We start from the raw sequence: 24,670 nt of genomic DNA, 5'->3' as shown, positions 1-24,670 counted from the left end.
AGTGATAGGGAATATGATATGTGTGGTTCATGGTCTGAAAAGTTCCCATGGATATGGATGCTTGATACTGTATATTCTAAACAATAGGAAGTAATTAAAATAAATATTGGCAGATTTAACAAAATAAATATACGAGATATGTTGTGTTGATGAATTTCTCAAGTTATGTGAAGAAAAATATTTCCATATTTGTTTCATACCCAATCCTGTGTTCAAGATATGTATATTATTGAAACAAAGTTTATCATTGAATGTATTTCCGTATGTACCGCTGTGTATTGTAACCCCTGGTTAAAAGCAATGTTTCTCATTTCAAGTTAATTTCCTCAAAAAACACACTGATATTCAGGATCTCTGAGTTCAGACAGTGGTTAAAATAACTAAGTATAGTGTGAATAATGTTTATCATTTATATCTTAAAGCAGTTTCCTTTTGTTTGTTGCTTATATTGTACAGCACCCTGGGGCATGTGGTAATGTGTGCTATAAACATTAATTAATAAAACATAAACTGGCACTCAACTATTGGCAACGGTAAGGAAAAATGTCACCTCCCCTATGATTAAGGTAAGTATGCTCTTTACTAGAAATATAATGCAAAACCACAATATAATTAAGCTCACTTATGAGATCAATAATGTTTAAAGTCCAAACAATAGTGGGCTATTAATTTTGACAGGTTTATCAAATATTTAGGAATACACATGCATTTATTTTTTTAACACGTGTAACACTTGTAGCCCAATGCCCCATGCCATATATTCCTGGCCCTAACACTATAAGTTAGGGAGTAGGCATGGTTCTACCTCACCCCATCAGGGGGTGAGAGAGCCCTGACCATTGAAGTCATGCAAGCTGTGAGGGGTATTTTCTTTGAACAACTATGAAAATGCTCCTCTCTTGCATGTGAAGGCTAAAGTATGTGCTGGTCCACCAATAAAGAGGTTGTACCATTCCTGGCCTGGGACTACCTTTATTCTGATTGATCCTGTGGGGAAGAATCCCTGCCCCTGGCAGAGCCCTGCAGGATGGAGGCGCTGCACCATCCTGAAAACCTGTCCTGTTGTCGTACTCCCCATACCATTGCAGAGACTCAGTCCTCCTTAGAGCCAGCAGGTGAGCACCACAGCACCATAACATCATAGTAACCTACAGATCTCCCTTAGTGGGGGATAGGGGTTTTTACACACTCTTTACAATTTAGGAGTAGCTTAGTGGTAACAACCATTGGATTTGAAGTATGTGAACCCAGTCCAAATCCTAATGTTGTCTGCCTTGTGGCTGATATTTACTAAGCGTAGCTATTTCCTAAGACAGGGGTGCTCAACTCCAGTCCACGACACCTCCCCCCACCCCCAATAGGTCAGGTTTTCAGCATATCCCCACTTCAGCACAAGTCAGAGACTGAGCCTCTGATTGAGCCACCTGTGCTGAAGCAGGGATATCCTGAAAACCAGACCTGTTGGGGGGGGGGAGGGGGGAAGTGAGTTGGGCTTGAGGACTGGAGTTGAACACCTCTGCGCTACGACACATTCCAATACTGGAAGACACAGCCGCCTATTCAGTGATTGTGATCTCTTTTTTTGCGCTGTTCTGTAGGCTGCATGTCTTTACCCAGTGCTGGAATGTGTCTTGTGATATAGCACTGCTTAGTAAATGTGGGCCTTTATCTCAATGGTGTGAATACAACTAGAACAGCAACTACATCTGGTATATTACCGTGTTGTGATGTGCGTTTTCCCCCGCTTCATCTTGAAGGATGGTTTGCACATTTTGATTGGTAGTTGAATTGAGTGTCTTGCCTTTTAGACCTGTTCAAATAAAATAATACACAATTTAAAATTAGTCAATGATGCTCCACCATGTTAACACTGATAACACAATATATAGAATAAAATTTTTGCAAGACTATGTTAAAGCATTCGTTTTTTTCAAATGTATTGCTGGGTGTCTTTGCCTTAAAGCAGCAGTCCAAGCTGCCACCCCCCCCCCCCATCTGTCCCCACCCCCTTAATATGTGCATCAATACAATCCACACAATAAGTAATTAGCTAAATTGCCGATCGATCTGTTCTCCTGTGATCGATCAGCGAAGATTCGGCTCAGGGGTTCACTAAATGACTGTCAGTGCAGCAGAAGAGGACCAAAGATACCAAGTTCCGTCCGGAAGATCATGTGACCATGCAGTCACTAGATACAATTGGTGCACTGCTAGAGATAGGGTAGGGCTCAAAAAGGGGTGTGTCAGAGCTCCTTTCCGAAGAGGAAAGGGGTTTGACTTTGTAAATGGTTGCTATAGAAACAAAAAATGCTTGTTCCATTATAATACATTAAAACTGCCATTCACAGTTGTTTTTTTTAAAAAAAATGCTATAAGTATTTTCTCATAGGGCAGAAGTGATTGATAAAAATAAATGATAGTATAGTATAGTGCTTGGTCTGAAGCTTTTAAAAGGTAAAGGATCAGTTCTCTGATTTGTCCTTCACTTCTGGGCGTTCTGCCTATCCGAGATTTGTGAGTGTGCTGCTGCACTGCTGGTGCAAGTGTAAGGCTGAGTCCATAGGGACTTCAGCCGTGAGGAGGCGCGCAGAGGCCGAGGGAAAGCGGGTGCTTTCCCTGGCCTTTGTCCACGCGCCATCTGGGGGCGGGCCAGTGACGTCACAGAGCTGGTGCGCCCTCATTGGGCGAACAGCTCACGTGACAGGCCCATAGCTCCTCTCAGCGCGCAAACTAAAAAAAAATTAAGAGCTACGCCTGCAGAAGCGTGTGCGAGCCCATGCTAAAGCCGCACTCATTGCGGCTGCAGGGCTCACTGGTAAGCGTGAGCGCGGGTCAGCGGGTAAGCACTGACTATGCCCTCGGCCTAAGAGCAGCAGATGGGTATTGCAGGTTCTCTTATTCCCAATGGGAAAGTCACGTGCTGTGACTTGCTGAACGGTTCTCTTCTCACCAATATGTAGATTGTACAAGTAATAACAGACCTGTCATAAGGCTGAGCTCAGACAGAATACTACAGTACTGCGCGGTCGCGCTTCTGTCTGCTGACGTGCGCTCATCCCCAGCAGACAAAAAGACGCGATTGCAGGCGGGACTTTAAAAAAAATTAAAAATAAATAAAGTGTGATTTGTGATTGGCTGTCGAAGTACACGTGACGCGGCAGCCGCTTGAAATCACAACTTCAGTTGTCTCCTTCAAGTGCAGCGGCGACAATGCTGCACTTCGCCGCCGGGTGTCGTTTTCGATTTGAAAACTCCCCCACACCAAAGCGAAAGAGTGGCGAACGTGTGCACGCACGTCGCAGCGCATCCTGTCTGAACGAGGCCTAACTTTTCATGAGCAGCGCTTTTTTTGCCCACTGGAGGTAACCTTTAGGATCAGGAACATACTCCTTCAGGCAAAATTATACCCTGCTGGATAATACTCATATTTCATGTAATGCCACCATTTAAACTAAGATAAGTGGACACATATAGACAGATACATTGCTGCACATTTGAAATGTCCTGTGGAGCTTGTTCATTTAGAGCAGTGGTCTCAAACTCAGTCCTCAAGGACCCCACCATGGCAGCTTTTATGGATATCCCTGCTTTAGCACAGGTGGCTCTATCTGAGCCACTGATTGAGACCCCTGTGCTGAAGCAGGGATATCCATAATACCTGACCAGTTGGGGGTCCTTGAGGACTGAGTTTGAGACCCGTGATTTAGAACAGGGGTGGCCAACTGCAGTCCTTAATGGCCACCAACAGGTTAGGTTTTACGGATATCCCTGCTTCCGTACAGGTGGCTCACCCAGTTGCTGAGTCTTCAACTGAGCCACTTGTGCTGAAGCAGGAATATCCTTAAAACCTGACCTGTTGATGGCCCTTGAAGACTAGAGTTGGCCACCCCTGATGTAGAGTAATGTTAGTACCAAACAAAGCCAGGAGCTGATGTACAGTATCTTCTTAACGTCTACTTTATCATTTGTAACATTTTGTCTCCTTTTTCTTTTCATTTGTATTCCCCAGATTTGTACAAAATGAAGCAGAATGTTAAAAAACCAAGAAATATCATTTTATTTGTGTATGCAGAAACCGTTATTAATATCACATATCATTTAATAAGTTGCGATTTTGGTCTACCTTTCTGTAAATACTGTATATGTATTGTAGGACGTGATTTTATACATTATCATACTAAATTTCACAGATTTTGTGCAATATCCAGAGAAAAGATACAGAAAACACCTTAGTTAATTAAAATATATGAACACTTTCATGGATAATAAATATGGAACAGTTTCAGTACCTGGAGAAACGCTCGGAACAAATCAAGCTTTCACAACACCATGATTATTTACTTAACAGAATATTATGTCTTTTAAATGTATCCTGTATGCATATACTGTATGTACATTATAGAATAATTTTTTGAAAGTAATACAAAAAAGGCATCATCCTATACACCAGCAGTGCACAAAGTGCGGGGTGTTAGATTTGTTTGGGGGGGGGGGGGGCGGGCGCTTGAGTGGCCCCGCACTCTTCCCCGATGCATTTAATTAAATGCTGGGTGATCGCGAGGCCTCTGCCACACTAAACACTTACCTTGTTTCAGACGCTGCGACGCATCGCCATAGCAACTGACGCTGCGGTGTCATGCGTGGTGATGCACATGGCGTCTCCAGAGAAACGGGGTCACGTGACCCCGCGGCATCATTTGACGCCGCAAACAAGGTGAGGGGGGGCAGGGGGGCGCAGCTCAAAAAGTTTGCACTCCCCTGGTGTAAGGCAGGGAAGGCGCAAACCTTTTCCCTGCGCCCCCCTGCTGGCGGTCCCCTCACCTCTGCGCCCCCCCTTCACCCCCGCTCCGGCATCATGACATCCCGTTGCCATAGCAACGTGACTTCACATGACCTTGCGGCGTCATTTGGCATCGGTTTGCCATGGCGACGCGTGTGAGAAGCCGCCGGAGCCAAGGTAAGTTAGGTTTAATATGTTAATTTAAGTGCCTTCGGGAAGCACGCGGGGCCTCTGTAAACCACGCGCCTCCCCGCACTCAGTCTCGCGCCCGCCAGTTTGCGCACCGCTGCCTTACACAACAAGTTGCTAACCATTTAGTCTATTTGCCCTATGCACCTAAGTATTGTAGTAAAATTAATATAAAAGATTTAAGAGTAAGCGGTAGGCTATTCACAGTTAGGTAAAAAAAGGGTCCACTCTAGGGGTAGCTGCTGTCTTCTTCTATATGTGGAAAAATGTATATTTATACACAAAAGGGGATGAATCAATACAAAAATCAATTTAAAAAAAAAGTATTGTATTATAGCATAATGAATGGGAAGTAGATATTACGAAAGAACAATTAAACACATTAACAACAACAACATTTGGTTTGATCGTGAAAATCATCTCCTCCCATTCGACATCAAATGGTTATGTGAACAATGATGATGTCTAAGATCAAGTGAAACGCAATTATATAAAAATAAGAGTATAAGTGGATTTTGAGCTTATCTTCAGTTTCAACAAAAGATAACCAGTAATTGCTTTTTTTTTTTTATAGTTAAGGCTATACATTTGGAAGTATTATCCACAGGAAAGCTTTGTATCTGTGCTGTTGATATTATGGCCTAAAGATACTAACCTCAAGCTCTTTCAGAAGGGAACATGTCATAAGGGTTTGGGTAGAATGTAAATATGAATATCTGCTCACAGGGATAAGGCAGAAATTGGTTGTCCTCAAGTTAGGTCACACAATTTCAGACCCACAAAGGGTTTTGAAAGAGTCAGTTTAAGACCTGAAAAAGAAAAGATTTACAAGCACAATGGGCTACATACCTGATTGAAAAGTTATCCCTATGCTGGAAAGTGTGTGACATGTTTAAATCATCCTAAGACTTACAGATGCAGCCAGACCTATCGCCGCTTAGCCGGACAGGAGTCCGCGGATGGCAGCTGCCGTACAACTGCATGCTCGCCGATTCATGGCCCGCAGGATTAACAATGGGGCTCCTGCTGTGTTAGTCCTATCGAGCCACATCAGTCTGGAAGAGCTGCGCAGTGAGTGCAGACAGAAGCTACTATGTGATAGTGCTGTTTATATTTTAATAACATAGGATTGAAGCAGGGAGTCTCCGGATCTGAATCACATTAATTTCAACCCCGGAGACCCCCTGCTTCCTGAGTTACAGGTGCCGGTATCTCCGGCAAGTTTAAATGTCCCAGTCATGTGACACGGGAGAATTAAACGTGCAGGAGATACCGGGGCCTGTATCTCTGGAAGCAGGGGGTCCACAGGGCTAAAATTAATGCGGTTCAGCTCCGGCGACCCTCTGCTTCAATACTGTGTTATTAAAATAAAATTAAAGCAGTGTAATCACCTGTTAGAGATGCACAGAGAGAGAGAGGGACTGCTTCTGTCTACTCACTGCGTAGCTTTTCCAGACTGGTGTGGCCCAATAGGATTAACACAGCTGGAGTCCAATTCAGAAGCAGGGACCCCCGCTGTGTTTATCCTGATGGGCAATTCTGCAGCAAAAGGCTTAACTATGCGATAACTATCCATCAACTTCACGAAAAATTAAGATGCCCCAGATAAATATACAGGTAGTCCTCGCTATCCAACATTTCCCTTTACCACGAATGGCATATCCAACGCTTTACAATGCAACCCTATTGGCCGTTTTTTCGATACCCGAATGCGTTATCCAACGCTCACCGCCACTGATTAACATGGGACTCACTGTACAACGGTTTTACTATCCTACGCCACTTCCAGAACGGATTCCGTTGGATAACCGAGGACTGCCTGTAATGCTTACTATTTGATCCTTAGCACTCTTGGCAATGCTGCATCACAACTAATATGTTTGTATTTTTTTTTTGCAAAACGTTATATTCAGCTATTACACATACTTATTCAATTGTTTGGTATTCATCTACTGTAAGTAGTAAAACTTTGTATTATGCCCATTCCTACTGTACATGAAGGTGGAAGTATTACGCATGCTTGGCGTATAGCTGGAACATAGGGCACAACGTGTTTAGCAAATCAAACTCATTTATTGAGCCAACACAGGTGTTGGCTCAATAAATAAGTTTGATTTGCTAAACCCGGTTGTGCCCTATGTTCCTTTGTTTATCTGTTCAGGACTGATTGCAGGCTTTCGTTCAAACACTGGAGCACCGGTAACTGTATCATTGTTAATGTATATTTTGGTAGGGGTCCTAAGTTTATATGTTTAAGAATATATGCTCCATTTTTGTCAGCTCAGGTACAATGTGTATAGCTGTAGGGAAAAGTATAGGAAATCTGTTTAAACACAGAGAGCAAAAGTCACTTCTAATACAGTTGCTCCTTGCTGAGATCAAGCCCCATATATCCTGTTTGACCAGAATCCTGATATATTCAAACTGTCTTGTCAGCAATGTACGATAGCCACGGCAACTGGGGGTTAGCTGACAGAAAATAGCTTTGTTAAGGATAACTATAGCAACGATAGCTGGGCTGGGGGGTAACTGAAAGGAATATGGCATTGTTAAGGACAACTGACTTCTGTTAAGTGTACATGGCAACTTGGCAACCTGAATGAATTGTAACTATGTGACAACAACCCGAAAGGGCTATAAGAACTGATGCATGTGCCCATTAAAGCAGACCAGTGAGTGAGAACGATACCTTGTGTCCGAATTATTCACTTGTCTCCAGGCGCCTGTCCAGCTATCCTGTCCAGCACATTGAACCGGAAAGGGACCTCCCGGGAGGCAGCCTAGTCCACAGGGTAGACCTGCTACCGTACGGTGGAAAGCAGACCATATTTTCAATCATTATTTTTCTTTTTGAGGTGTGCAGCATTTCTCTTATATTGTCTGGCGTATAGCTGGACCATATGGCAAATCTGGACATATTTTACAATAGTAGTAATACCCTTTCGCTACAACTTCATTACATTTACTACAATATATTTTTTTATGAAATATGCTGGCATTGGATTTGATAGTATTTCTTAAGTTTAAATAATAGGTGCATGTTCCAGCTGTTCATGATCCTATAAAACCCATCCATTGAAGCAATAGTATTTTGTACAGTGGAATACCTGTAACATTTCCAAGAAGTGAGAAACTGGTTGCCAAGCAACAAACTAAGGATTCCTGATTGTATTCTATCCAACATGCAACCCTTACACCTTAGAAACAGAATAATATTGGAAATTAAACATACCCTGTAGAAAGAAAATTACATTTCAGTAATTAATTTGATGTTTTCATGCACTTTGACCAAGAGAAGCACGGAATTGTAGATGATATTTTTAACATAAATTTGGGAAAGGAGACCTACATACCAATGCACTGGAATGGTTTTTGTGGATATATTACTAGATGCCTTGATGTGATTGCTTCATTTCATGCTCTGATTTAATTTATTTTCTATTACTTGCTTTATCAAGCACCTGCCTATATTTGCATAGTTTTCGCTAATGAGTTGTTCACCTGTTCTACCTCCTCGATCAGCAGCGGCTTTGCTGTTTCTGGAAAATGACTTTTCTGAGATTTCATGAACGTGGCCCGCAAAACACATCTACTTTTCTCTTCCCTGTAACCGCGCTATTTGTTCAAATAGAATTCTGAAATGTTAGCAATCCAATTAAAACCTGAAACATGGTGGAACTGTCCATTATATGCCACCTATAGCAGGGGGGCGCAAACTTTTTCCCCTGCGCCATCCTGCTGGATGTCCTCCTCCCCGCGCACCCCCACCCCTCCTCCTCCTTACCTTGATTGCCGGCGTCATGACGTCATGTTGCCATAGCAACGTGATGTCACATGACCTCGCGGCGTTGCCACAGCGACACGTCTCCAGATGCCGGCTGATTCAAGGTAAGTGCTGTTTGCAGAGGCCTTCGCCGCTTCCCCGGCACTTAATTTAAGTGCCTTCGAGAAGTGCGGGGCCTCTGTAAACTCCGCGCCCTCTGCCGGCAATCTCGCGCCCCCCAGTTTGCGCAGCGCTGACCTATAGCACCATTAGTATTATTTCCCCAATGATACTAACGTTCTTGCTGCCTCTTGCCGATGTTGGGGAAAAAAGCATCTGAAACGTTTGTGAATTTTGCAATGTTTTAAAATAGAAAAAAAGAAACGCTAACCGTGTTCAGACACAATTGCCCATCTCTATTCATCACATTTTGAGGGGGCGGGGGGTATTTAAATTGTAAGTGTCTTGTACATACTATTACTTATACTTATACTCATACTCTTTGACAAAGGCCCTTGGCGGCTGATACGCGTCAGAGTTTGTCTGTTGCTGTCTTTCATGTGCCATTAAACGTTTTGTACCCAGCATTTTGCAATTTTGGTCCCACGAATTTTTTCAAAGGCAGCTGCACCGCCATCCAAGAAACTTCTACATTGAACACCAACCCGGTAGGAGCACGCCCCACAGCACCTGGATCTCAAGAGACTTGTGAGTTCCTTTAAAGTGGCATCTAAGGTTGCTAGTGTTAAGGATACAACCATATTAAGCTGTGTGATTTGGAATTTTTTCATTGTTTGCATTGCATGGCCGTTTCCTGTGAGCATTGCATAGGAACTCTGGCTCCTATTCCTTCACATCACATTTTGAGGCCTAAACATTTCTACTCTGCCTCATTTTTGTTTTCCATTTGGATTGCTGCTTCTTAACAAAACAGTTATACTAACTCAAGCAAGAGAAAGTAAACAGTGACTCTATTCAATCTTTACCCTACACATTATACTTTATTTATAAAATGTTTTACCAGGAAATAATACCTAAAAGTTACAGTTCCCTAGTATTCAAGTACTGCATATCCTGGGCACAGAGTTATTCTAAGAACAATCGGGAATGACTTAGGCTCAGGAAGGTAGCAATCCGAGGGCATACACAGGTGATCAAAACAGCAGGCAGTGCACTTGAGGGGTTAAGCAAGGCAATAGTCCAGAGCAGATCCGAGGTCATACACGGGTAAAGAAAATAGCAATATACTTAGCTGAGTTGCAACACCAGGAGTGCTGTATTTCCTTGTCTTAAATAGGTCCCAACTAAGAAGTTGGCGATTCCAACATTGAAGGGCATCTGGGAGCTGTGGTTTTTTATTGTCTCCAGGCTAGTGGACATTTTTACATGAGGATAAGACCTTTTAATTACAAATCTTAGTCAAGGGCAGACGAATCTGTCTGACAGTTATGTTGACAATACATGGTTGTGTTAAAAGTTATGTTTACAGACATTTCATCGACAGAGACAATATATATTATGGGCGTATGTAATAGTTACAGACAAGATTAAAATGTGAGACAGCTGAAGTCTTCAAAGAGCGTAGACTAATGGTGGCTTTGAGAGTCTCTGGTAGGTTGTGTCAGCCATGAGGTGCATGGTAACAGAAGGAAGAATGACTGGATTCTTTGTTGAACCTTGGGATTGTGAATAGTCTCTTGGAGGCAAGATTGGAAAAATGTACTATGCGCCTGCACTTGAGGGATAGTCAATCTACAGTAGTTCTTGGAGTATTTCACAGTGGTGTGTGTTGTAGTTACATTATAGGACAAAGCAGCATGTTCAGTTGTAGAGAGTATCTAGTTTGCCAAGATGAGTTTGTAGTCCTGTACCATATACCATGTCCCCAAAGACTAGAATTGGCATTGGCATCTACTGTACGATACTTTCTGACCGATGGGCTTAGGGAGGATTTGTTCTTATAAATGCACACAGTTTGGCATAGGTTTTGGATGTTAGAGTATAAATATGCAACCCAAATGTTAAATGGGAGTCAAGTCATATGTCTAAATATTAAAAAGTAGTGATTGAAGCTACCGTAGAATGGTGTTAGAGTTGGTTCTGATCTGGAGCTCTGTCATTGGTACCTGTAGAAATGTAGCCTTGTTCACAAATACCATAGTTGGTTTTGTGTTTAAAAACTGTTTATATAGGGAAATTCAGTATTTAAGTCTTGAAAAATCAGATTGGTGTATGGCTAGGGCTGTGTGGATATAAAATGGTGTCATCCACATACATGTGTATTGAAGCGGTCTTTCAAGCTGTAGGTAGATCATTTATGAAGACTAAAAAGAGTAGGGAGCCGAGGGACCCCACAGGTGACATCCAAGGAGTAGGAGAGGGAGCCCTATTGGGATCTACTCGATAGCAGTGAAACCAATTTAAAGCATGTCCCCTTATACCAGAGCACTGAAGCTTATTTAACAAGATGGCATGGTCGACAGTATCAAAGGCCTTTGCAAAATCTAGGAATATTGCACCAGTAAGTTGCACCCGTTTCATTCCACACTAGATCTCATTGCAAACTTTACTTTTTTTTGTTTCAAATATTTTTATTGGGTTTTTCAAAAAATGGGGAAGGAAAAAATAAAGGAGGATAAATAACAACATACAACAATAATCATACATATGGGTATAAGAATAATAATCATAGGGTTGACCATTCACATAAACCAAATACCATCTGTTGTGGACAGCCTAAGTAAACATATATAGGCATGCCTGAATAAGTTGGGCAGACCCCAGACATAACCACACTTTATCCATATATAGGGAGGGTAAAAAAAAAAAGGGAGGGGAGGGGGAGAAGGGGAAGGTTTCCCCCATCACCCCCATCCACAACGGCTCTCGAGGATAGTATAGTATCCTAATTTACTTATTCTTGCCTCGCTCGGAGAGGGTCTGTTTAAAAACCTTTAAATCAGACTAGATCAGATCATTCTGGCATGATAGTCCTCATCTCAACTCAACTCTCAAGCCAAGGGTCCCAAACTATAGAATTCCTCAGTGCTTCAAAGAAGCCGTCTGCTTCTCCATAATCATCACCTCGTTTATCCGTTTTTATACTGACTGCTTGGGGGGGTGGGGCTGTTTCATGATGCCACTATCGAGCATCTAGCTGCCGTTAGACTAAATGAAATGAACTTTTTCATGGGGCGGCTAATATCTTCGACGGGTTTTGCCAGCAAATAAACCAGCAGATCAACAGGAATTACCAGCTCCGTCGTGCTGCTAATGATCTGGACAACCAACCAGAATTTTTGTATAGCAGGACAGGTCCATTAAATATGTATCATATCCCCCTTTTGTCCACAACCCCTCCAACACAGATCGGATGACTCAGGGTAAATCTGTCTCAATCTACTTGGAGTCCGGTACCATTGAAATAAAATCTTGTATATATTCTCTTTGGTCGTGGTTCAAATGAAAGTTTTTGCTGCGGAGTCCCAGATATCCTCCCAGTCATCTCTATCAATTTCCATATTAAGATCTTTAGCCCATTTGAGCATATCATTATGGTCTGGATTGTTCACGGAGGACTCCATTCCCAGATGTAACCCTGAAATCAGTCCCTTCTGATAGACACCCCTCCTACAGAGCAACTCAAACCTTGGGAGTTCCGGGAAGGCGAGACTCCGGGATTTTTTATGTAAAGAAAATGCCTAATTTTTAGATATTTAAACAAGTGGAGGTCCAGGGCCTCAAATTTACCCCGAAGTTCTTGGAAACTGAGAATCTTCCCCTTGTCCACACAATCAGCTATTGTCTCAATATTTCTACTCTAGAAAAAAGAAAAAGTGCTGGAAAAAGCACTTAAATATAATGCATAAAATATGTGTATACTCAATGTGATAAAAAATAAAATTAATCTAAAACCAGAGTACAAAGAAGCTCACATGTATGTGTGAGGTAGGCAGCCTGATAACGCTGACTGAACAAAGTCAGGAAACATACAGGGAAAACATAAATACAGACCGGCGCCTTGGAAAATAAAGACCAACAAATATCCAGATACACTGGCAAGAGCTATGCTCCTTGTGGGACAGTCCTGTTCATCCGGATCAACTTTGTAACTTCGTGGTAGGCATCCGAGATATATGGAATAAAGCACAAAGATATTACATAGTGTATACTGCTGTAAATATAGGACAAACTAACATATAACACTAATGAACAACACTGACTAACAAAAACAGAAAACAAACAACATCTAACATATAAACACAAGGCTGTAAACACAATTGAAACTAATTTATTAAAATATAAAATGGACGCACAATATATCCATAAAAAAGAAGAAGGTTCTCTGTTGAAGTCGATCTGGTGGTTAAAACCAGAATCCAACTTACAACAGGGCAAGTTAAAGCTCGAATGTGGGTCCAAATCTTTAGCAAGGCAGCTGCTATTCTCCAACAGCACAGGCGTCTGCAGCTCCTGTGGCAATGCTGTTTGTGTGTTCTGTGAAGGCAGTCACACGCTGGGGGGAGGGGCTGCTCCTGGATGCTGGATACACAAGGGCTTCAGCAGCTTTACAAACACTTCCTCTGGTAGCCGTGACCTCTGGCCCAGTGACCAACTTAATAGTGAAAAAGTGTATAAAGTTAAAAAAAAATTAACAAAAAAAATCACCATACACTGGCGACACACTTTATTGCAGTGTGGCCAGTTCCGCAAGCCGGGAGATTTCCCGGCTTGCAAGTGGCAGCCCCTCGGCGTGCCGCGCGTCTCCGATGCGCGGTCACGCGTCATCGGGTGCCTGCGCCCCCTGCACGCGCGTCCAGGGCTCCCCGAGGGAGCCCTGGTGTCCCGCGATGTGGGGGACGGCAGCAGGGGGTTCCGGGGGACCCGGCGGACCCGGCAGCGGTAGGGAGAGCGCCCCGATCGGAGGGCACTCTTCCGCTGCTTTGGCGCGCTCCCGGCACCCTCCGGCGCGCGCCAGGATACTGCTGCGGCCGAGAACGGGCAAATGCTCGAATAAACTCGGCCGCAGCAGTATATGACAAATGCAGCAGATTCAGGAGATGTTTCCCAACATCACATAGAACAGATAGCAAGAACTTTCACAGCGCAAGGGACTCTCCGTATCTCATGAAAAAGGCAGAACATTTACATAGTGCCAACATGCTAAATGCAAAAATTTGAATGTGATAAAAAACTTTCAAATACCCACTCATGTGGTGGATTAAATCAGACGTTTAACAGATAATACTGAACTGGATGTGATGGAGTAAGACTGGACCTCCCAATGATATAAAAGAGAAAAATATAATAGTACAGATCAATTTTATAGTTAAAAATACATAGGCAGTGAGCTCCAAACAACTCACATGCTCCCAAAGGTTTACAGGCAATTTGACCACTGTGGGTCCCGTTATATCGGCGTCTCGATCAGTCCTTCAGACACTCCGCCGATACCGACTTTTTTCTCCTTCCCTCTATGGCTCCGTCACGCTTCCGGTTGCTAGCCAATTTCAGATCAAGTCAGTTTCATTTTGCTGGGTTACCACAGATCCAATGCTGATCAATCTTCCCCTAATTATAGCGGTAAATATGAATTTTAACTCAGGGAGTGTTAGGACCTGTTAATGGTCATGCCTTGAAGTTGGCTAGCAGGCTTAAGACGCTTTGGCCAAAGGGTTGAATTAACCAGGGGTGAGCAAACTTTTTTATCCATGAAATTTCTCGGGCCCCCTGTGACAGGGTAAATAAAAGCCACCAGCTATATGGACTGGCAGACATGGTTAGTAGGGAGAAGCTTGTGGGCAGCGCAGTTGTCCCCATATGTGGGGGAAAAATATATAATAGTGTAGTATGCTTTAAACAGATTCAGCAATCTATATAGGAATAACGATTGGGAACTCACAGTAGACTCAGCAGTATGAAAAAAGGTCTTGCTTGACAAGGTCCCAGGTATCAGCAGAGCAAACCCTCAATAGAAAAAATGACACATTTAGTGCAACATTGCATGTTCACTAAAATATATTGATAAAAGCAATTCTTATTGCACTCACATAAGCACCATGTGCATAGACACGTAAATATCGATGCGCAGCTTCAACGTTCACAATCCACCCCACTCCCGAGGTCGCGTCGCGTCACTTCCGGACCGTCTCGTCACTTCCGGTTTAGCGATCGATCGCAGAATGGATCCACACGGGCTCTGGGGCATTCAGGGTACACTTCTGGACTGCTGCTTGTTCACTCTACGCGTTTCGCTGGCTTGGCAGCTTTGTCAGGAGTTCGATCTGTGAGATTCAGGAACCTCTCCTCTGTCCGTTTCTTGGTTCAGCTCACGTGTGGGGTCAGGAAGAATCCGGTTTAGCGATCGATCGCAGATTCTTCCTTTTGCAGTCTGGTTAAGATATGTGCTGTTTTAAACTGCTATTAAGCTATATCACCATTGTATACAGCCTCCACCTCCCCACATGCAGTGATCATCAGTGTGTATAGCTGGTCATATCAGAGTGCCCACCAATTCACTCTATGCACATTATCTATCAGTATCAACGGTGACATGTTGCAGAGGTCACTATAGGGTACCATACGCCTATACTGTGAACCCCTGGGGGTTACCTATGATCAGCTCCACACAACACTGCGTGTACATATATAATACATGTAGGAAGGTTTACCAGACTGCATATTGATACCTACTGGTGCACAATATATTTGTTTCAGTACACCAGTTATCACCAGTCACACTATTACCACCTATGGTTTATGCACACCGCCTATTGTGATCTGATGATACAGTACATTATCGAATTAACCCTACCTTACCCTCACTGAGGTCTTTTAATAAGGATCTTGTTTCCTGTGTGATATCAATACACAACAGGAGACTCCTACTATATTGATTGCGAGCCCTATGGCTGTCAGTATTTCGATCCCACCACCTCTAGTACGTCATTTTAATACCCATTATTTTATATATGTGTTGAATCAATAAAGTTTATTTTAAATCATACACTAATCACCAGAGGGTGAACTCGAGTGCTACACTGGGTTCTTCTCTATCCTTTCTACCTATTCATTGTACACCCTAAGCACCGTTCACCGTTCATATCTACTATTAATGAGGCAGCAACAGGGGCTCCCCTATCACTTTAGTCTGCAGTGTAGCAGTGATGAGGTTATCTTCAGCTGGGAAGTTCATGACAATTATTTGGATCCCAGCTGCCTAATCAAGGTGTGTAAAAAACCCCAGGAAGTACACACATGCAGCCTAGCTGGTCAGGAGACAGGAGTGGGTTACTGAAGAGATTACTGATATAAGATCTGTTTGCAAAGTACATGGTTTATGAACTGTTGTGTCCTGCATGCTGAAGAGAAACTGCTTTGTTTGCCATGCTGAAGAGAAACTGCTTTGTTTGCCATGCTGAAGAGAAACGGCTTTGTTTGCCATGCTAAAGAGAAACTGCGTTGTTTGCCACGCTGAAGATAAGCTATTTTGTGTGGTCTGCTGAAGAGAAGCTATTTTGTTTTGTGTGCTGTATGTTTTTAAGGCTAAATAAATAAGCCTTGTCAAGAGACCTCATGTGTGTAGTTGCATGTACCCTGCAACAGCCCCCCTGCCTGATTTGTAATCAAAATCACATGAAAAAAACACATTTATTAAACGGTATACAATGTAAATACAAATATGTCTAAGGCCGCGCATATAGTGCCCGCGACGGCGTCATCACCCGTCGCCACTAGCGAAAGTTGTATTTCGCTTTGCGGCGGCGGCGTGGGCGACCAGGCCATTGATTGGTTCAGGAGCTGTCACATAAGGCGACAGCCCCTGAAAAATCAAATATTGCCGACTTCAAAAAATCGCGTCCCCACGTCACGTTTACTATAAGCGCACGCGGCGGCGATGACGACAATGCATTTGTTTTTAGGCGACGACGCGTCACCGGCACTATAAGCGCAGCCTAAATACTTACATACTTCAACAGCTCGCTCTTGCAAAAATAGGCTGCGTCCACGCTGCTGCGGAGAGCGGTAACATCACCAACTCTCCAAGCATGAGCACAGGGTGTCCTGCATAATTTTGCAAGCACGAGCGGGGAAGTGTTTTAATTTTTTTTAAATTATTTCTGTACATTCATGGTATGATTGATATAGTGGCAGCCTACCCTTTCACTTGCAGAGGATCGCAGCTAAGCAGGTTGCCAACGGAGGAGAGCAGGAACACAGCACTATTGTAGGGCAGACACCGTAAGGAGGGGCGTTTGACATCACAGCGCTGGTGCGTGCTCCTCCCCCGTACCTCCGAATCACGTGGCCGCCACCTGCACTATCCTGTTTGGCTGCCCACGCACATATTCGGCTGCCCGCACGCACACATCTTCTTGGTTGCCCGTGCACATCTTTTTCGCCTGCGCACCCAGGTTTGGCCGCATGCGCCCCGCCTAAATAATCTTGCGCCCGGGGCGCCCCCCCCCTCGGTTTGTGCACCGCTGCATTCAATCACAACACCCACACACACACACACAATCACAAAACACACAACCAACAGGCACACACACACACACACACACACACACACACACACACACTCAATCACAACCAACATAGACACACACACAACACACACTCAATCACAACCAACACAGACACACACAATCACAACACCCGCACACAACACACACACACACACACACAACCAACACACAAAACACTCAATCACAACACCCACACACACTCAATCACAACACACACAGACAAACAACCAACAGGCACAGCACACACTCACACAACACCCACTCAATCACAACCAACACAAACACAACACACACTCAATCACAACCAACACACACTCAATCACAACACACACACACACACTGCAGTCTATATATATATATATAGAAAGCACGTAGAGTCTGAAGTTCAGGGTTTAAGATGAGACCAAAAGAGACGTTATTTGTTTCTTTGAGGAGGTAAGTAAGAATTTAGACCAGGGTAATGCAGTTGATGTAGTCTACTTAGATTTTGCAAAGGCTTTTGATACCGTTCCACACGAGGTTGGTGTACAAAATAAAGCAAATTGGACTCAGTAAAAATATATACACCTGGATTGAAAACTGGTTGAAGGACAGACAACAGAAGGTTGTCATAAATGGAACTTTTTCAGATTGGGCTAGAGTCGTGAGTGGAGTACCTCAGGGATCGGTTCTGGGACACCTGCTTTTTAACTTGTTTATTAATGACCTTGAGGTTGGCAACGAAAGCAAAGTCTCCATCTTTGCTGATTGTGTAAGGTTGTAGAATCAGGATGTAATTTCTCTTCAGAAGGACTTGGAAAGACTAGAAACTTGGGCAGGTAAATGGCAGATGAGGTTTAATACAGATAAATGTACGGTTATGCATTTGGGGTGCAAGAATAAAAAGGCGAATTACAAATGAAATGGGGATAAATTGGGGGAATCCTTGATGGAGAAGAATTTAGGAGTGCTAGTAGACAGCAGGCTTAGCAATAGTGCTGCAAAGGCAAACAAGATCTTATCTTGCATTAAACAGGCAATGGATGGAAGGGAAGTAAACATAATTATGCCCCTTTACAAAGCATTAGTAAGACCACACCTTGAATCGAGTACAATTTTGGGCGCCACTCCCTAGAAAAAACATTATGGAACTAGAGAGAGTGCAGAGAAGAGCCACCAAATTAATAAAGGGGACTGACAATCTATTTTAGGAGGAGAGGCTAGCTAAATTAGATTAAATTAGAAAAGAGGGGATATGATAACTATATACAAATATATTTGGGGACAGTACAGGGAGCTTTCAAAAGAACTATTCATCTCAATGGGAGTACAAAGGACTCGGGGGCATCCCTTTAGGTTGGAGGAAAGGAGATTTCACCAGCAACAAAGGAAAGGGTCCTTAACAGTAAGGGCAGTAAAAATGTGGAATTAATTACCCATGATGGCAGATACAGTGGATTTGTTCAAGAAAAGGTTGGCATCTTTTTGGAAGGGAAAGGTATACAGGGATATACCAAATAAGTATACATGGGAAGGATGTTGATCCAGGGAGTAATTCGATTGCCAATTCTTGGAATCAGGAAGGAATTTATTTTTCCCATTATGAGATATCATTGGATGATATAACACCGGGGTTTTTTGTTTGCCTTCCTCTGGATCAATAAGTAAGTATAGATATACAGTAGGATAAAGTTTAGATCTGTTGTCTAACTTTTAGCATAGGTTGAACTTGATAGACGTATGTCTTTTTTCAACCCTGTTACCGAGCGGCTGCTACCTATTGTAAGTGTACATTCTGAAGATTTTGAGAGATATAAATATATATTTTTTGTACTATCTACACTATTGTGTCTCTTAACTCCATCTTTCCTGAGATCATCTTAATCCATCAGACCATATATAAAGAAAGAGCCAAGGTTTGAGATGTGCCTTTTATTTATTTGAGAAAATGTGAGTAGACACTTCACGAGATTCAGCAAGACCTCACCACATATGTGTCCAAGTTTAAACGTTATTGCGCTATTGTTTTTTTTTTTCTGTTCTGTTTTTGGTACCATCCTACGCTCCCCTTCTTTCTGGAGAAAATAACAATATGTAGTAACAAAACAGTTGATTGAATGTACAATGCTATAACTCAAGGCATGCTATCTGAAAATAACTGGTGAATAGATGCTGGGAAAAATCCATCTTCACAAAACATTAATTCGTGAACTGAACACTTAATATTTGGAAAATTATTGAAAACATTTTTTTAAGTGGTTTTCGTTTATTAAAAAACCCCAGATGTTTTTCTGAAACATGTTTAAAATGCCTGTCGAAGGCATTCAGTGCAAAGCATTAGCGTAGATGTATTACCGTGAATGATATTACTTCTCCTGATCACTGAACGATGCTTATCCATTCATAAAATCCACATTGATTTTGGTTATAGGTCAGAGAGTAATGATTTGCATTATCAGCGAGTGGTGGAGTGCAATGCGGTGTGCATCCTGCTGTCCTTTCAGCGAATTCAGCTGGAGCATTAAGTTTAGATGATTGCTGTATTTTGTTTCATGGGAATTATGCAGGTGTGCCAAACAGCTAGCAATATGTTCAAAACACAGAGATTCAAACAATTTACTAAATCTTTAACATACAATACCAATAGGGGATATCTCTAAGGTATGTGCAACTGTATTTTTTTAATTAAGCTAAACATTTATTTAGCAGTTTACTAGCTTTGACCCATTAGAGTCTAGACACATGCATCCAGGAATTGTATATTAATTTAGATGCTGACAAAAATCTGATGAGTTTATTACAATTCTTCTTCATAATCTGCACATTTGTGATGCTTCTGACTCAATACTGTGTCTTAAACCTTCTTCGAGATCGCAATAGGAGTTCCAAAATACTTTGAATTATATTCAAATTTGAAAACATCAACAAAACAAGTCCATCATAATGGATTTTTCTTTAACCGTAAATGGAATTGGGCAGAAATTTGGCAAAAATACCAGACTGATTTTCTTACATTTTTTTAGTTACATTTTAAAATATTGAGTGCTAGATTTTGAGACCAAATTAGCTTCTCAATTGCACTTTTACGTTTTTCTGGCATATACCAATTTGTTTACAGTGTTACAGAGATTACTCTCTACTGGGCATGTTCTAGGAGGCTTCAAATGGGCTTTCTGTGGCGTTATCGGAGCTTTCTAAGAAAAAGCCCCCAGATGTTTATTGTCCTTAGATCAGCTATCTTTCTATTAACATTTTTCAGATCTAAACCCTGAACAGAGTATTCTGAGTGTGTAGCAATGTTTTTTTGCTGGATTTTATAGTGGGCAACTCCTGGCTTCTCTGTGAGTTAACTATCGGAAGCCAACAACTTCCATCTCAGAAGACGGATTAAAATAGAGGATAGTAACACAGGAGCCAATTCCAGTCCTCAAAGTCCACCAGGAGCCACCACTCCGGGTTTGACCCAGAGACTACGGGTTGCGACTTGCCCATCTCCGGTCTACAAGTTTACCTGAAAAATCTCTGGGTGGCTGCGGCTCCCGGCATCTCCCCCTTGGCTGCACAATGTCAAATGTTGCCGTGTTGTCATGACAACGGGACGCTACCTGATATCACAGCATCACGTGACGCCCCATTGTCATGACAACGGGACACTACGCTGCCATGACAATGGGGCATCATCTGACATCTCAGCGCCCTAAGGCGTCCCGTTGTCATGGCAACTTGTCGCCACATGACGTCATGGCACACAGAGGTATTCTGACTGGACCTTGCAGGGGGAGATGATGGCGGGAGATGCCGAGAGATGTCGCTGCCGATGAAGGTAAGAGAAATACATATATAAATAAAATAAATAAATGTACAGGTGGCCCCGGGTATATGGCGGGTTCCGTTTCAGGGGCCCGCCGTATAGTGAAAATCGCTGGAAAGCGGATCCGGCGATTTTCAGTTCTGTGCATGCGCAGAGCGGCGTTTTCACCGTTCTGCGCATGCGCAGCCTATGGTCTGTGCGCGCAGACTACGGTCTGTGCATGCACGCCGGGCACAACCGCCCGTTCTGCGCATGCGCGACTTACGATCCAACATGGCGGCCCCCTTCTCAGTGCCGCCGTATTGGCGGATCGCCGAAAAGCAAAGCGCCAAGAAGCGTGGCCCTACTGTATTGCAAAAAAGTCTCTGGATGAGCCTTCAATAGAAGGTGGCAACCCCGAGGTCCACCAACAGGTCAGGGTTTAATGATATCCCAGCTTCAGGAGAGATGGCTCAGTTGATTGAGCCACTGATTAAGCCACCTGTGCTGATATCCTTAAAACCTTACCTGGCCCTTGAGGACAGAAGTTGCCTCCCCTGATATATGACTACAGTACAGTATGTTCTATAGACAGACATTGTAACATATTTTGTATATTGTTTTGTATCCCTACATGCAAAGTTATCTGGGGATATACCAAGGAATATGCTCTTATTTGGCATTCACCAAATTGATGTTTTCAGAATACTGCTGCTAGATATACATTAGTGCTCTTTCACTTCACAGATAATCGTACAGTACAGGCTCCTAACATATTGTAAGATGTTTCGACTTATGCATGCATGGAAAAAAAAATAAGCATTACTCTCATCTATGCACAGCACATATTGTAAGGAAATTAGTCAAGCATGGAAAATTCCAGTGAAAGTTTACACTTCGGACAACCTGTTGCTACTATAGCACAGAAATAGGTACTGTATCACTAACTGATTTAAGGTGACAGCGTCACTGGCAAAACAATAGGTCACGATCAGTCAGGTGAAAACGACTTAAGGAATAGTCACTCAGTGTTAGTAAACTTTGTGCAATTGCACTGAAATGCTTTCCAGACTTTATTTGATTCACAATAAACCTAATATGTAAGTGAATTTGAAAAGGTCAAAATAGTATTCTCATATGTGCATTGACGACTTAGGGGTCTATGCTAGTACTCTTCATAAAATGTCTCGCTTGGCCTCTTTCGCTGCCAGCTTTGTCAATGTAGTTATCACGCTATTCAGAAAGACTCTGAAGACCTGCGAAGCAAAATGACCAAAACTGGCGAGGAGCAGCGATGTGATGTTCGCCTCTCTCAAAAGGTCTAACCTGTGGATCTGCAGTGATCTGGCCCAGCTGCATAGAGAGCTGCACAGAGAGAGCCGCCTCTCCCTGCGCATATCTCACCAGCGATCAAAGGGTTTTAGTAACAATTTGAATACTAGTGTACGTGAGCAGGGTTTCTCCGTAGCAGAACCACATTGATTTCAGGTCCGGGGACCCCCTGCTTCCCGAGATAGAGTCACGTGACTGGGACATTTAAATGGATAGGAAATACCGGCACTTTGTACCTGATGCTGATCTTCAAGGAGGATGGAGGTGGATTTCAGTGGATGACGTCGTGGGTCGAGAGATTCCTGATACGCCGGGATTCGGAGGGCGAAGACTTCTAAAGGTAAGATAAATATTGAACGTATGCAAATGTATTTTTTCTGTTTTTTTAATTATATTTTTTTCTTTCTATGTTTTTGATTATCCATTGACTGCTAATGTATTAATATGTGCCCCTTTAGGGTACAGATAAATACAGTAACAGGCACGCATTTTTTGGCAAATGCTTATTTTCAATTGATTGTTATTTTTTCTATTTCTGTTTATTGTTTTCCCTAAATTGTTTGGTATTTGGATGGCTTGTTTGTATTACATTTTAGGATTGGTTAGCAGTTGTATTTTTTGAATTATTTTGTTGGTTAGGTGTTTATTTAATTGTATTCTAGTATTTTGGTAAAACATAATTTTTTATTATTTTGCGGTTTTGGTGTTAGAATAATGTTATTGATGTGTAGTTGAGGCTGTTTAGTTATTTTATTCTTGTGGTGTTTAGGTGCTTGTTTATTTCTTTAATTGTTGTGTATTGTTGTGCTTGATGATTTTTTTATTTTTATTAGGTTGGCCATTGACTGCTATAGTAGCTTATCATGCCCATATTATATGGGTATGAGGTACCACTGTGCCAATCAATGGGTAGAGGGTGGATATAGTGGCCCCAGGGTGGGTTGTTAGGCTTCCTGGTGGGTAGCGGGTGAGGGGGTAAACCCCTTAATTACTATAGCAGTTACTAATTGCTAAAGTGATTAAAGGGTTAGGGGCCATTAGATTGTATTTTTTATTGTACTCTTGCTGCCAACGAAGGACATGGACCTGGAGTATGGTGACAAGGATGCCCTTCATCATGGCAGGGGTAAGTAGAAGTTGTATTTACTTTATTTATGCTGGCTGGCTAATATTTGATTTTGAATGGGCAAATGCACTATTATCCATATCTGGATAATAGTAATTTTTGCCCATTACTGTGCTGTATGTGTTGGGAGGGTGCTATTGGGGGTAGAGGAGGTGGGTAGTAGGGTTGTTGTGTTTTTAAATGTTTGTGGGTAGCGGGGGTGGGTGAATGTGGTATTTGGCCCTTGCTGGGTATTTATAATTACCGGGTGGGTAGCGGGAAGGGTTAAACCCTTCATTACCTTAGCGGTGTTAACTCCACCCGCAACCCCCCCGCAAGGCATAAACACCCCCCAAGGGCCAAATATCACCTTCACCCATCCCGCTACCCATAATTAACATGACACCGGTAGTTATCCCCTGCATTGGCTTAATGTTTTGCTGCTAAGGTAATGAAGTTGCCTGTAAATGCATCGGATTCATGCCGTGGGTCTCCGGTGCTGGTATTCATGTGTATCAGCTCCAGAGACCCCGGCATCAATACGATGCAGAAAAAATGCATTTTTTCCAAAGTCCCTCTCTTGCCTCCTTCTCACCAGCTTCTCGACAACTTTTTCTGGCGAGACGAATTTTGGAGAAACTTGCCATTCTAGAGTCTCGATAACCTAATGACGATGTGTTTTTGATGAGAGCCAAAAATGGCGATTAATGCTTTCGAAGCCCATTTATCGAGGCTTTCTGAATCGCTGCAGCTTTTTTGGCCGATAATTTCTAAAAAGCCTTGATAAGTGGATTATGAAGGCTACTAGAATAGGCCCCTTAAAGGATTGGCCATCAAAAACTATTTGTAAGGGCTTTATATGTACTATATGCAATGGCAATAAAAAGATTAGTAATGCAATTCAAATACTCAGGATAGAAACACAGTGACGTCAAGTGGAAAGAAACACAATTAAACTATTTAAGCAAAATTAAAACAAATAAGGTATCTCAGTGTGAATAGAATGTGAAATCAATTGTTCTGTTCTATGTAACTGTGTCTCCTTTGTTGATAGGAATTTTCCAGTAACATACTTTTACACTATTTAGTATCAATAAATAAACATATCAATCATCATGAAAAGTTCAGCTTTATAAGTTAGTTGCCTAGTGCAGGGGTGCTCAGCTCCAGTTATCAAGGTCCACCAACAGGTCAGGTTTTAAGG

General features: G+C 42.6%; 1 protein-coding gene across 2 annotated transcripts in view; it reads right to left on the bottom strand.

The window, feature by feature from the left end:
* The window catches only part of C8H10orf90 (chromosome 8 C10orf90 homolog), a 105,921-nt gene that overhangs the window by 70,180 nt on the left and 11,071 nt on the right, over positions 1 to 24,670 (bottom strand). For both annotated transcript variants that reach the window (XM_075612255.1, XM_075612256.1), the window contains exon 2: positions 1,719 to 1,810. In XM_075612255.1, coding sequence (XP_075468370.1) covers positions 1,719 to 1,810 — 92 coding nt within the window. The remainder of the gene's footprint in view (positions 1 to 1,718; positions 1,811 to 24,670) is intronic.

The sequence above is a fragment of the Ascaphus truei genome, chromosome 8 (genome assembly GCF_040206685.1).
Source record: "Ascaphus truei isolate aAscTru1 chromosome 8, aAscTru1.hap1, whole genome shotgun sequence".
NCBI lineage: Eukaryota > Metazoa > Chordata > Amphibia > Anura > Ascaphidae > Ascaphus > Ascaphus truei.
This window is presented reverse-complemented; position numbering and strand designations above follow the sequence as displayed.